Genomic DNA, 13887 nt, shown 5'->3' with positions numbered 1-13887 from the left:
ACCGTCGATGCACCTATCCTCCATGAACTTACCTAGTTCTTTTTAACTTCAAAACTTCTGCTGCTGCTACATTTAAGTGTTTACCACAGAAGGATGCAGGTGTCCAAAAGAACAAAATGCTGGAGCGCTCAGGCAGGTCAGGGTGGGGGCAAAAGGGACACAGGTTGGACGAGCGGCTGTAACCTCCCACTTCTGGAAGAGCAGCATTGGCTTCCGAAAGAGAAAGGTATCACTGGAAATGGATTCTGTATCTGCCGGGAACCTCTTTAGGTGCTAATAAGCACAGAGAGTTATACTTGACTCAGGGAATGCCCATAAATGGACAGCAATTCACCCAAGGGTGGCACGCGAGCTCTCTACCAAGAGCCGTTAGCCCACCAGTTGTCATAGCCATTGTAAAGTGTGTTACCAAATATTCTAAAAGTTACGTTCTTAGAGCCTTGATGTTAAAGGCTGGTTACCAGGTAGTGAAATGCCTCAGGTTCTGTTCAGGCAGGGGACAGTAGACGCTTCTCTCTGGCTAGTCATTGTCTCTCTCACAATGCAAGTCTATTTTCATATTAAGCCACAAGCTAATCTAAATGGCTAAATCCACAAGAGACAGTAGAATCTAGAGAAAGGAACGCAGCAGGACGGTGCCTGATTTATGAAGGAAGATCAAAGGACTGGTTTGATATATCGGCGGTTGCAAAGAGACCCACAGAATCCTTCCCCGAAGAGTCAAGCTGAGCATCGCTTGTGTCGTGGAAAAGGGAACACAGCCTGCCTGGCTGGAAAACACTCGTGAGCAATACTTCATTTGACAGAGTATCTTGTTAAGTACATCCAGGCCAAGGGTCAGCAACCTTTCAGAAGTGCTGTGCCGAGTCTTCATTTACTCTTATTCACTCTGATGTAAGGTTTCGCACGGTGCCAGTAATACATTTTAACCTTTTTAGAAGGTCTCTAAGTCTATAATATAGAACTAAACTATTGCTGTATGTAAAGTAAATAAGGTTTTTAAAATGTTTAAGAAGCTTCATTTAAAATTAAATTAAAATGCAGAGCTCCCCGGACCGGTGGCCAGGACCCGGGCAGTGTGAGTGCCACTGAAAACCAGCTTGCGTGCCATCTTCTGCACACGGGCCATAGGTTGCTTACCCCGGTCTACGCTCTAGAATGCATGTTACAGTTTTAGTTTCTCTGTAAACATTTGTTCCCAATCCTCCTACTTGCGATCATTTGAATCTCTAGACTTTCTTAAATGAACTTTTACGTGTTGTCACTATAAACCTATCCAAGTGCTGTGAGCTCTCACGCTCAGGACAGGCAGTAGCAAGGTGTCTGCCAATGCTGGGTACCTCCCGGAAGCGTCCCATTTAATACCATTAACATGCCTTCATTCATCTAAGCCTAATCTGCAAGGTGCTAAGCATTGTCTGTTCCCATCGACTTAATTAATGAATGATCCCAGAAATCGCCTCTGGTTTTAAAACAATTCTACTTCCAAGCACTATCCAAGGGAGGGCTGCTCCTGGGAAGATCACAACCAGCTGGAGAGAATACCTGAGCGCTGGGTCCCTGAGTGGCGCTGGACTTGGAGCTACCATGTCATATCAAAGCAATGCAAGGTAGCTCATGCCGTCTTTTGAGTAAGGACTTCTTGGAAATAGTGAGAACTTCGGCCTATAGTTCTCCTCTGACCCCCATATCTGAGCCCCTCTCAATTTATAACATTTATGCTCAACACCCTGCTAGAAAGGAATCTGCAAAGATACCCCTTTTACAAGTGTGAAACCAAGGCACAGAGATGACACAGGACGGCTGTGGCGGAGCAGGAATTGAACTTGGGTCTCTCACAGCCCAGCTAATGCTCTCACAAGACTCTCTGTCCTCCAAGCTGGAGCTAGCTTCCATTGAGGCGGGACGTTGACATCTGTTGAGCTCCCTAGTCCTTGCTTCGACTTGGACATCACACTCCCTGCAATTTGCTGCTGAAGGGAAGGTGCATGCAGAGCATAAAAACCAGTTTGGCCGTCTGTAACGAATATACGCAGAGGGCTGTTTAAACAAAACCAAGAAAAGCGTTAAATGACAGGCTTGTCTTTACCAGCAACCTCCCTCGTTGCTGGAACTCGGCACTTTTTAACCTGTGTATCTAAAGTGCTTTAAATAGGTGAGTCGATCCACCTCCCTCATTTTGTTTTTTTTAAGGCCTCCTCCCTGTAATTGAGGCACAGAGCTTTAAGTGACTAGTACAAGGTCACGCAGCAAGTCAGTAGCAGAGCTGGGACTCAACTTCTCTCCCCGACTCCCAGTCCATCTCTGCACCGACTAGCCAACAATGGCCCTTATCTCCCAGCATTCCCACTCATCCCCAACTACCCATCTCATCATTAGGGATTGAACTGGTAGCACATCGAGTTCCATACGCCATAGGAAATTCTCTTCCGTGACATTTCAGGCTCTCCATCAGTCTTCTCCAGTGTACCTTTGGGAACTTCTAATTCCCCACGCACAGGTTTGAGATGCAATCCCCAGGCATTGCAAGACTTCCGTATACTCCTGGAAACCGAGGGATTCAAGACTACAAAGCTTTCTCCATCCCTCCCACACACACCTTTGAGTCAGAGATGTCACTATTTCTGGTTCCCAGGCTGGCCTTTAAATTGCTTGCTTCCTGTGCCTTACCCAGTTCAATGGTTTTCCTGTTTTATGAGCAATCATACGCCTGGGGGAGAAGTGCATGAAAACGCACAGCAGAAGACTAGCGGACCCAAATACCAGAGCCTTCGTGCCCCCACCACAGCTGGCAGGTTCTCCTTGCTAAGGACTAATGCTTCATTTTGACACGTTCACCTGGATAGGTTTAGAAAGAATTAATTAGGGTTGGGGGAAGCAGCAGCGATCTCCAGATGCTGGGTCTTCTTGACTGAAGCAAACGGACAGGCCACAGTCCAAGTTTAAAGGACAGGAATGATGGAAGAGACAAGCACTGGGAAAGGGGAAATGAGTGAGATGCAAGAGGGGTAAATGCCATTTAATACTTGTGTTTCCCTTCACACATCTTTAAACTCGCCATTGAACTAGGAGGACCAGGTGGGTCAGGGAAGGGAATACAGAGCCTTTGGCCCTAACAGCTTAAATCGACCCACGTTGGGAACCACCGAAGGCTCTCGGTGACTAGCAAGAGGCGATTTGGTGGGGGTCAGTCCTGTTCCTAGTAAGAAGGCAGGGCATCATGGACATAAAGGTGCTGTTGAAACCTTCACCCTCGCTGGCAGCCTGAGGAGAGAGGTGGAGAAACGCTGAATGGGCTGTGGAGAACAAGTTGCCATGTTACTTGGCCAAACTGGGACCCCAAGAATGTAAAGGAAGAGAACAAATTGCCCCTGGCCAAGCTTTCCTTCTCCTTCAGGGCTGTCAACATGGCACTTCTTGAAGCTATGAGGGCAGGTGCCTGGGCCCTGTAGGGATGTTATTCCTGTGTTACAAGTATGAACCCCTAGATAGAGCCCAATGATCTGTTAGGGAAAGGAGGGACTATAGTGTCTCTCGACCTGACCTCATTCACCAGAACTCCCCTGGCTCTTGCAGACACCAGACCCCACGTGAAGGTTCACCAGACCACCTACCTTCTGCGAGCCATGCTGAATAGCCGTGATGTACACAGGATCCACCAGTGGCTTGGGTCTCTTTGCCGACTCCTCGATGATGCCCTGCCATTGCCTCGGCAGCCCGGTGAACTTCTGCTCTTGTTGGTCATACCCAGTGTGGACCCGGTGCTCGAAGTTTGAGGGAGCAGAGATCTCAACGCGTTTCTTCTTCTTGCTGAACATGGTGACGTTGGCTAAAAGACCTGAGAGGGGAATGAAAAATAACCATCAAGGAGGAAGGGGAGCATGTACCATTATGGAACTGCCTGAGAATCACGCAAGGCTACAAAAATCAAGGTCCTTTATAGAAGAGAAGGTGACTGTATAGTGGAATACTCAAGTCACCCATCAGGGACCATGTGGCAAGCTAAATACAATCAGACGGGATTTAGAATTGTGTCACCCCATCGCACCTCGATACCATTTTACCAACTCCCTTTCCGGACAGGGATGCTCTTCCACAACAGACCAGAGATGGTAATTTCCACCTCTTTTCACATCCTCCATCAGAACATCACAAAGCATTTGAGTATTAAGCCTCAAGAGGCTATTAAATACTATCCCCAGAGCAGCCAACTGAGACACCCAGAGACCTGAATGGACATGCCCAAGTTTACACAGAGGTCAGTGGCAGACCTGGGACAACAACCCAGATTTCCTGACTCCCACTGCCCCAGTTATGTATGGACAGACTAGACGGAGGAGGAGGGAGTTTGCTTGGGTTTTTATATATAGCCTAAACTGATTTTTAGTGCTTGAGAAAGGAGTTTGAGGGACAGTCCTAAGCACTACGTTGTTATAACTTGGCCCCCAATCAGGTCGAGAATGGATTTAGCTCATTGCCCCACCATATTCTGGGATGGGTACCTTGTGAGCTCAATGGTGAAGGCCCATTCAATTCTTGGCCTCTGCTGAGATGGCCAGCCAGGGGTGGCCACTTTGCACCAGCTGTAGGGGAGGTTTGAGATGGGGATGCATGTCCACTACGAACCGGATGGAGACTCACCAACTCACTTCACACAGGTCCAAGTGTCCGCAGATGACAAACAACTTTTAGTCACTACAGTCATGGCCTGGATTTGAACTGGTAACTCAGATGCAAAAGGCTCTCGCTCGTTCCCAATGCCTGGAGCTAGTCACGCATTCGTTTAAAAAGAGTGAGTGGTGGATTTTTACTCAGTCTCCAATTTTGCTGCTGTGTTTGCAACAATCTAGCTGCCGCACTACCCCACCGCCACATCTCCCAGAACAGATCCATAGGCACATTTCCAGAAATTATTTAGCTCTTTTGGGTGTCCACCTTGAGATACTGCCCGAATTCGAGGGGGCAGGAGCTAAGCGCTGCTGACAAAGATCAGGTTCCTTTAAAGGATTCCCCCAACTTGGGCACCCAAAAACCAGTCACTTTGGAAAGTGTAAGGCATACAAGTTTCCTTAGATTGTGAGCTCTTTGGGGCAAGAAGTGGCTGTGTTGTGCTTGTCAGAGCACAAGGGAGCAAACAAAACCACCACTGACATGGGAGAGGAGTAAGTTTCCTTGCACAGAATCCCCCTGCTAGACAGATCTATACATCTGGTTTGCACAAGGGTCTGAGACAATTATGGGACTGGTCCTCATGCTCCTTCCAAGGCTTGGAGGAGATATTTAACTGGGCTCCACTCCGCCTAATAAGTCAGAATATCTGGGACAAACCAGCTAAAATTCTCCAGCGTGGCTCATGGCCTTAGAGACAGTCTCATCTCCCATCCCTATACACCCTCCCCCACACCCTTACCCAAAAAGGTCAATGTCTCACATGGAGACAGGAAACAAACCGCCAGGACTTCATCCCCACAGCACCTGGTTAGCCAGCTAGAAGAAATGGAGACGAGCCCCACCCACTGAGCCACCACAGCCATGCTGTGCAGATGGCATGTGTGTCATGGCAGATGGGAGCAGCATAGCCCGAGCATGCTCCTGCTTCATGAATGAGACATCTCAGCAGCCTGAAGGGTTCTGCTTTGACGGAGATGCCTGCTGCATGCACAAGACAGATGATGATGATGAATGGGAAATGCCCAGGAGAAATCCAGCCCTTCTGTGCTATGTCTGTCCTGCCAAAGCTCAGAAAGAGAGATTTACGAGACAGAGCAGCACACGTTTCTGATCCCCACACAGACAGATAAGGCAGCATTGTTTGCCAAAGACAGGATGCAACAAAGCCAATCCTCACCAGAGACAGTCGCATTTAAGGTCCCTCCATTTGCCTGATCCCACAGTCAAGATGATGCAGCCACATGACAACTGCTACACATCCAAAGCAACATGGAGCTTTTCAGGGCTCCTGGCTGCTCACTTGTACCCCTGGACCAGCTGATGCTGAAGGAACAGTGTGAAATCTCTCACCTTGATCCTGTCCCTGCTACCACTTCCACCTTTGGGATCTCTCATATGCCATTCCTGGTCAGAACAATATTCCTGCCAGTGTGTCTTTCCACCTTCAAACCCTCTCACCTTCCGACGGCCTCACCTCTACAGCCACCTGCTTCTCTTTCTTGTCCTGGGTGCCAACCTAAAAAGCTTTATGCCAAGCATGTTTGACATCATCTTCGTTAGTTTCCCCTCAAACTCTCTCACTTCCTTCCAATGTCAGCCTAATTTGGAGGCAAATCCTGGAAACCCCCTCTCACGTGTCGTTTGTACAGGCTCACTCTCTCAGGAGAGGGAGCGTATCTATTTCTGTTAAGTACCCCTCCACACACACACTTCTGGCACCAATAAGAACAGCAGTGCGGACATTTAAAGGTCACCTCGTTGCACAGCGACACACTGAACCTCCATCTCAATTGTTCTGCTTTGCTGACATGTCACAGCTCATTCCTTCCTCCTGGGTTGGCTGGTTTGTTTAACCAGTTCTCCACTCAAGGCTCAGCACAGCTCAAGACAATCTTTCTTCCTGTTTCCTCCACGCTGCCCAGTACCAGCTGCCCTGAGAGACCACACCAAACCAGTTTTGATTCAGGAGTGGTTCTAAACTAGTAGGAAGTTTCTGGGAGGCAAATGAGCACAGACACCATACAGGACAAGGGAGGAACCAATAACTTGTTTTGTCTGGTACACTAAACAAACACAGCACACAAGTCCCGGGCAGTGATCATTCTCCCCGGCCACCCACTGGGGAGAGAGATGTCACCTAACCCAGGAGAGGACGGCTGTCTGTCTGGGTTACTACGGGGCTGGGACAGCACCTTTGCGATTCACATGTCCACGATGTCCAGCACTGATGAGCCACTAGGTGCTATAGTGACAAAAAGACAGCATCTCCTAGGTCTACGCTCTACTCCCGCTGCTTACCATGGGATCTTCCAGGTGGTCTAAATCGGTGGTTCTCAACCTTTCCAGACTGGACCCCTTCAGGAGTCGGGTTTGGCTCGCATACCCCAACTTTCACCTCACTTAAAAACAACTTGCTTACAAAATCAAACGTTGTAACACAAAAGTGTCGCAGTCCCACTGTTACTGCCAAATGGCCGACTCGCTCTTTTTAACCATGTAATTAGAACAGATTGGAATATAAATATTGCACTGACGTTTCAGTGTCTAGCCTATAGAGCAGAATAAACAAGTCATTGTCTATGAAATTTTAGTGTGCACTGACTTCTCTAGTGCTTTTTATGTAGCCAGTAGTAAAGCCAGGCAAATATCTAGAGGAGTTGATGCATCCTCAGAAGACCTCTGCCCACCCCTGGGGGTACGTGTACCCCTGGTTGAGAACCACTGATCTAAATAAAGGGAGTGTGCCCTTTTCATGCTGCTATATGGAGGTACAAAGGCAGCCGGATGGCTTCTTTTTATATCCCCATCCATAATATCTTATGATGGTAGTGCCTGACCTGCCCACAATCTTCCCCATTTATCCTCACAACGCCTCCCTTGTGAGGTAGGACAGTGCTATCATCAGATGGGTAACTGAGGCGGAGAGAGACTTGGGGCTTGTCTGTCAGCTCGCAGCAAGCTGCCATGTAAATCTGCCCCGTGCTGGCCTGCCACGTATTACGTGTTTGCGCAAACCCTGCTGCCGGCGCACTAGGAGTTTGGTAATGTGCTTCTATCTACCCTCCTTGGAATGAGAGCAGGTCTCCCAAGCTAACAGCCTCCCCAACACATTAGAAATCCAGGTCCCGGCTACCCAAAATTTCAACCCCTTCGCAGGCCAGCTTTAAAGAAGTCACTTGGCCTCTCATTTCTTTGCTTAGCCGTCTGCAGAACAGGGATAATTCTCCTCTAGGTTGGACATCTTAGGAGGCCAAAGTTTGTCCTATTTGTAAGGAACTTTGAGACCCTCAGATGGAAAGTGCCAGAGATGGGAGACATGCTGCCATCAGAGGATTCTGATGTATGGTCACTTAGGTGGTGCACTGGACCAGCAATTACACCAAGACCGTTCTCATTAGATCTGTCTCCAGTACTAGATGCTATTTGCATTGAGACTGCATGACTCACGCAGCCCTGAATCAACTGGGAAATAGAACCAAACCCAACAGTAGGAGAAAACAGCCAGGGCAATCCGAGAGAGCTCGCACGCGTGCACACACACACACACTCACACGCTCGATGTAATCTGGGCACCCAGAAAACTCAAGTCAGCGCTGATACGGCAGGATACAAAATCTGGCCCGCCTCACCTCATAATTTTCTGCTTAAAACTAAGCATTTTTAATTAATGGGAACCAGCCACCATATGCAGCTCCATTGTCTAATGTAAAACTAATTAACCTTCCAAAGGAAAAAATAAATCATTTATTTTTACCTAATTAAGCTAGCTCCAGTGAATGGTGCTGGATTGACAGCCCCTGAGAGTGAAGGCCTTTATCTAGAGAGCAGGTACACAGCAAAAGACATCGCAAGCTTCCTCCACCCAACCGTGACCTGAAGGGACCTCTGCCAGGGGTGACCGGGGAGTTCAGTGTCACCCATCCAACTCAGGGCTCAGCTTCATTGCCAAGGCTGGCAAGGGAGGCTGTGCAATGAACATGTGTGATTGCTGACTAGGGCTTGTTTGCAGGGAGCGTTGACCTTAACTCAGCTTCCATCCCAATGCAGGTAGCCCTTCACTCACGCATGGTAGCGCTGTTAACTTGGGTTGGCTGGCCCGAGAAGGCGTATAGGCTAGAGCCCGAGTGGGCACAGCCTGCCAGCTAACACAGCCACTCTGCGAGCGCCACTTGACTGCTGCTGGTCCCCCAGTGCCTTCCCACTATCCCCACCACATGCCCAGAAGAAACACACAACACACTGCGGGAGAATGCATGGTTCGGCTCAGCTTTCTGCAGCGCTAAGAATCATGGGATGGATGCGCCCCCAGAAATCCTAGTGCCACATATAAACGAGTGCAGGACCCGTGTGTATACAGCAACTCAGGTGTTATTTCAGAGTGTGGCTGCTCTCCCTGGAGCTAAGCTAACTCAAGTTGACTCTGCAGTGAAGACAGACCCTTAGAAGCCCGTATCGGGCTTGTTACTGGGTTCCATTTGCAATTGTACCACCAACCCACAGCGCTATCTTGGGCAAGTCACTTCCCCATTTTCACATGGAAGCAGAATCCCAAGGCTGCCAGCTCTGGATCTGCACAGAGAAGACCCGTCTTATTCTAGAGCCCTGAGATCTCAAAGGCACAGGATAAATATATTCCCCGTCAAAGTGATCCTGTGTTTTCTTCCTTCATTTACTCTCCGCTTCCAATATTAAATAGCTTGTACTTGGGTTGTTATTCTTCCAACAGAACAGCCGGGGCTGGATCCCCGACCTTGAGGCGTTCTGCCTTACTTGCTTGCCAGTTGTCCCTGATTTTGGATGAATATTAAAATTTAAACCAGGAAGAAAATAAAACCATTAAAATGAAGTTCTAACAATTAAGATGCAAGGAGAAGAGCACACAGGCAAGCCGCTATGGAATGTGAATCTAAATCTGGCAGTGACCTAACAGGCAATCTCTTGCTTGTAATATCACAGAGCTGTCCTCCTCTCTGGCACTGCTTAGAGCAGAGATCAGAGAGCATGAGCTCTCCTGCCTCTGAGAGAGAGTCCAGCTGTCCGCTTGCTGAGGACAGATAGCTGGGAAGAGAGCCCAGGAGCACAGATGCACAATTTCTAGTGGTTGGAACAAGAGACTGGAGTCAGCGAATTGTGGGTTCTATTTCTTGCTCTGCTGCTATGTGGCTTCAGGTCAGCCACTGCCCCGTTCAGCCTCAGTTTCCCTACTTGTAATTAGCCCAACTCACAAGCATGAGGCATTCGCAAAGAACATGGATGAAAGGCGCTAGCAAGAAAGGCAAAAGGATTCCTGGGACTTGGGCCACGAGGCTCCTTGTATTTCGAGTGAGAACTTAATATCTCAAACATTTTAAAGTGACAATGTTTAGAAACTAATCAAGCAATTCAAGAATAATCCCTTTACGGCTTTAAGCATTTTCCAAGAGGAACCAACTTTAGAAAACAGGCTCTTTCCCGCTGTCCCATTTGCCCCTTTTCTGGCTTCCAAGCAGCTAAGTAAAAAGGACTAGAAGGAACTAGGATTAGACGCAGGGCTACAACCCGGTGCAAGGCAGCAGCAGAGCCACGGGTCCCGTGTGCAAACCGCAGGCTGAGGACAGAGCTGCTCACCGGCAGCAGTTTCTAATCCCATCCACCTCGCAAGACGCACATGCTGCCTCGGTGCAGGGGACTGGACTAGACGACCTACTGAGGTCCCTTCCAGTCCTACATGTCCCTGATTTCTGTAAGCGCTGAGCCAGCTCCTCCTCCCACTGAAACCTGTCCAAGTTTGCCCACACTTGAGCGGAAAGAGAACTGGGCTTTCCCTGGGCAGTTAGTCGCTGTACAATAAGTTAATATTGAAGCCATTAACAGCAGCTTCCTTGGCACTCTAAGCTATTGCCCAGCACCACAATGATGTAGAACGATGAGGCTGGATTTTTGCCCCTGAAGGCAGCATGTCAGTTTCTGGAGAGCTAGGGACACTCTGGTCAGACTGACGTCAGTCACAATCCAACATTCCAGAAGCCTAAAACCCACCCCGCTCTGGGAAATCCTGCAAACCCAGCCCATACGGCAGGGGCGACCAGCCTGAGCCTGGGAAGGAGGCAGAATTTACCAATGTACATTGCCAAAGAGCCACAGTAGTACATCAGCAGCCCCCATCAGCTGCCCCATCCCGCCCCTAGTGCCTCCCACCCACCTGCACGGGCAGCTTCAGGCACCAGCGCAGCAAGCGTGTGCCTGGGGTGGCAAGCTGTGGGGGGCAGCAGTCAGGCAGCCTTTGGCGACTTGCCTGCGGGAGGTCCGCCAGGCTCTGGGGGGAAGGGGAGAGGAGCGAGGACAAGGCAGGCTCAGGGAGGGGGCTGGAAGGGGTGCAGTGGGGGCAGGGCTTGTGGCACAGCCAGGGTTGAGCACCCCCTGGCACACTGGAAAGTTGGCACCTGTAGCTCCAGCCCCGGAGTCGGTGCCTGTACAAGGAGCCACAAGTGGCTCCGTAGCCGGCCACCCCTGCCATAGGATATCAGCTAGGAGCATAAGGGACCAATTCTACAGGTTAGGGGGGGTTTCGTCTCCATGGCCTACTCAATCCTCAGCTCTAACGAGGGCTGGCAATCGGACATAGTTAGCGTCAACCGTAGGCATTGTTCATGATACGGATACCTGTCCGATGGGAACCGGGCCGAGACTCAGCAGCTCATTTCACATAGGCCACCACCAGATAGATCCCCACTGTTTCAGTCCTGATCTGGATTGGAAACAGTGGCCTAGAGATGAAAGGCTCTATGGGTATGTCTACACTGCATTATGGACTCTGTGGGACCAAGGCATGGGGACTCGGTATTTTTAGGCCCGTACTTGAGCATCCACACTGCATTGTAAGCCCGGGTTTATAATTGCTGGAGCCAGGTCTTACAACAGGGCTAACGTGTCACTACTGAACCACACAGACCTTCTGCGGCTTGAGCAGCGTCCACACTGCAAAACGATAGGGTTTGGACCAGAGTCTCAGCAGGACTTGTGCTTAGATCCCATCCTCCCTGGATGAGGCCAGGGACCCAAGTGCTTGCTGACCCAAGGCAGACAGATGTGTGTGTGGACAATATGGGGGTGGGGCTCCAACCCGAATCTGAGCCCGGGTTTCAACTGCACCGTAGCACAGCTGGGAAATTGAGCTGGATATCAACTGAAAAGGCCCACGCTCTGAAAGCGGAAGGATGCTGGCACCACATTCTGTTACAACCTGGCTCCTAGAGGGGCAGGGTCAACAAGGTGCTTGGTATAAGCGTTCACAAAAGCATTACGTTTAAGCCTTCTTCCCACAACTCTCATCCTCGCTGCTCAGAGAACAGAGAAGATCTCGGCCACACGTAGACAGGAGCAGGGATCCCTCCGTTACTAGTCGTGGGAGTTCACCCAAGACCAAGCTGAAGTCTGGGAAAGCTGGTGTTCAGGACACTCGCTTCTCATTAAAGGGGTGGGGAGGAGAACGTAATTGTGAGTTTTAGGAGAGGAGTCTCTCAATGTCACGAGAAAACGTGTCCCAAATTGAAAAAGCAGAAAAGCGTCTTCAGCACTGGATACTCAGATTGCATCCGCCCCATCTAATCTTTGGCAAACACAACCCACTTCTCCCTGCAGGCTGTATCAGGCAGATGGTCTGCCGTATGCGTGAACAATCAGGCCGTGACGCTAACGTGGTCAGAAAGCAACAGCCTCCTGAGCCCAGATGGAGCATACGGAATCTCCTCTGCCCTGTCCTGTTCGACCTTCCGGCCCTGGCAGAAGAGCAAGAGAAGGATTAGACACTGAGGAACTTTCCCAAAAGGATATGCTGCATGTTGCTCCTTCAACATAGCCTGTGTATTTTAATGCTTCTAAAAGAGACTCCACCTGGCTGCCTTCTCCCTGATCTCTAGAACTACCCACTAAAACACACCAAGACTTGACCCTCAAGAAACGTCTTAGTCAACTGGAAGTCATGGAGAGCCACCAGAAATAAATGACAGACCATGACACCACATTGCAACATATGCCAAGTAACACGACTGCCACAGGAAACAGCCACCCTGCGATGGCTCTGAGGCACTGCAACTCAATCCGACCCAATACCGACCCCCACAAATGGCTACTGACATGTACAGGGTTCCCTACAACAAGCTATTTCCTCCTGTGGGCTGTGGATGTTGGATGTTTCCACATCACTAGACCATTTGCTCAGTGCTCCTCGTGCTGAGTTTGGACAGGGGGATACTCTGCCTGGGACCTTGGGGAGAGCTGAGAAGATCAGCGGAGTCTGCAGTAGCTACAGGCACTGGAGGAGCAATGCTGCATAAAGAAAGGAGACAGACTTCTGGACTAAAACCAGAGCATGGCATTGCTCCTTTGTGACAGGAACAACAACTTCAGGCAGCATTGCCTAATGTTTTCACAGCCCGGGTCCAAGCGTGCCAAGATCTGGTGACATTTCAAAACCTGTCCTCCTTAGCGCTCAAATTGGCACAGGACGCAGCATCCAGCCGAACTGTGTTCGTGGCTCTCTGGAGTCAATAGTTGATGAGAAAAAGGCCTAACAGATTTAAAACTAGATCAGTCATAAATATACCACAATGTCTAGAACAGCTAAACGACCCTGGACCTCGCCGCCACTGAGCAAATTAAACTTTTCCTACAAAAACAGGGGTATCCACCACCCAGGATCTCCCAGAGTAGAGATGTTTTAAGATAGTAGACATACTTCATGTCCTCTATGTGTCACCTGCTTGCAAACTTGACAGGGAAGTCTCAGCGAAAAAAATTACAGCCCACGTTTTCAAACTTTTGCTCCTTAAATAAAAATAAGTTTAGGTGCCTAAATAAATAAATATTTAGATGTCTAAATAGAAGGACAGTAAAAGCTTTTTCATGAGGCATATGGGGGGGAACAGGGGGTGCCAGTAAGTGAAAAATTACAATTAACTAAGAGGAAGGAGATCCTGGGCATGAAGGATGGCAGCGGAGCCTAATGGTTAAATGTTTAATCGGTACAATTTTAATAGTTTAAACGTTATTTACACCCCTAGCCCTAGCTCCTGAAGGATCCTCTATGACCACAGCCTCCGGTGGCAGGTCCATTCCTCCCCCACAGTGAAACAACAGCAGAACCTCGGTGTTACAAACTGACTAGTCAACCACACACCTCATTTGGAACCAGAAGTACACAGACAGCAGTGGTGACAAACCCTCCCCCCCTCAAAA

The 13887-nt window shown here is 49.3% G+C and overlaps 1 protein-coding gene across 9 annotated transcripts in view; it reads right to left on the bottom strand.

Annotated features, from left to right (window-relative positions):
* PAK4 (p21 (RAC1) activated kinase 4) overlaps positions 1-13887 on the bottom strand; it is a 101103-nt gene that overhangs the window by 27392 nt on the left and 59824 nt on the right. For all 9 annotated transcript variants that reach the window (XM_030544410.1, XM_030544415.1, XM_030544412.1 and 6 more), the window contains one exon: positions 3615-3838. In XM_030544410.1, coding sequence (XP_030400270.1) covers positions 3615-3818 — 204 coding nt within the window. In that variant the 5' untranslated portion in view covers positions 3819-3838. The remainder of the gene's footprint in view (positions 1-3614; positions 3839-13887) is intronic.

This window comes from Gopherus evgoodei, unplaced genomic scaffold, assembly GCF_007399415.2.
Source record: "Gopherus evgoodei ecotype Sinaloan lineage unplaced genomic scaffold, rGopEvg1_v1.p scaffold_34_arrow_ctg1, whole genome shotgun sequence".
Taxonomy (NCBI): Eukaryota; Metazoa; Chordata; order Testudines; family Testudinidae; genus Gopherus; species Gopherus evgoodei.
This window is presented reverse-complemented; position numbering and strand designations above follow the sequence as displayed.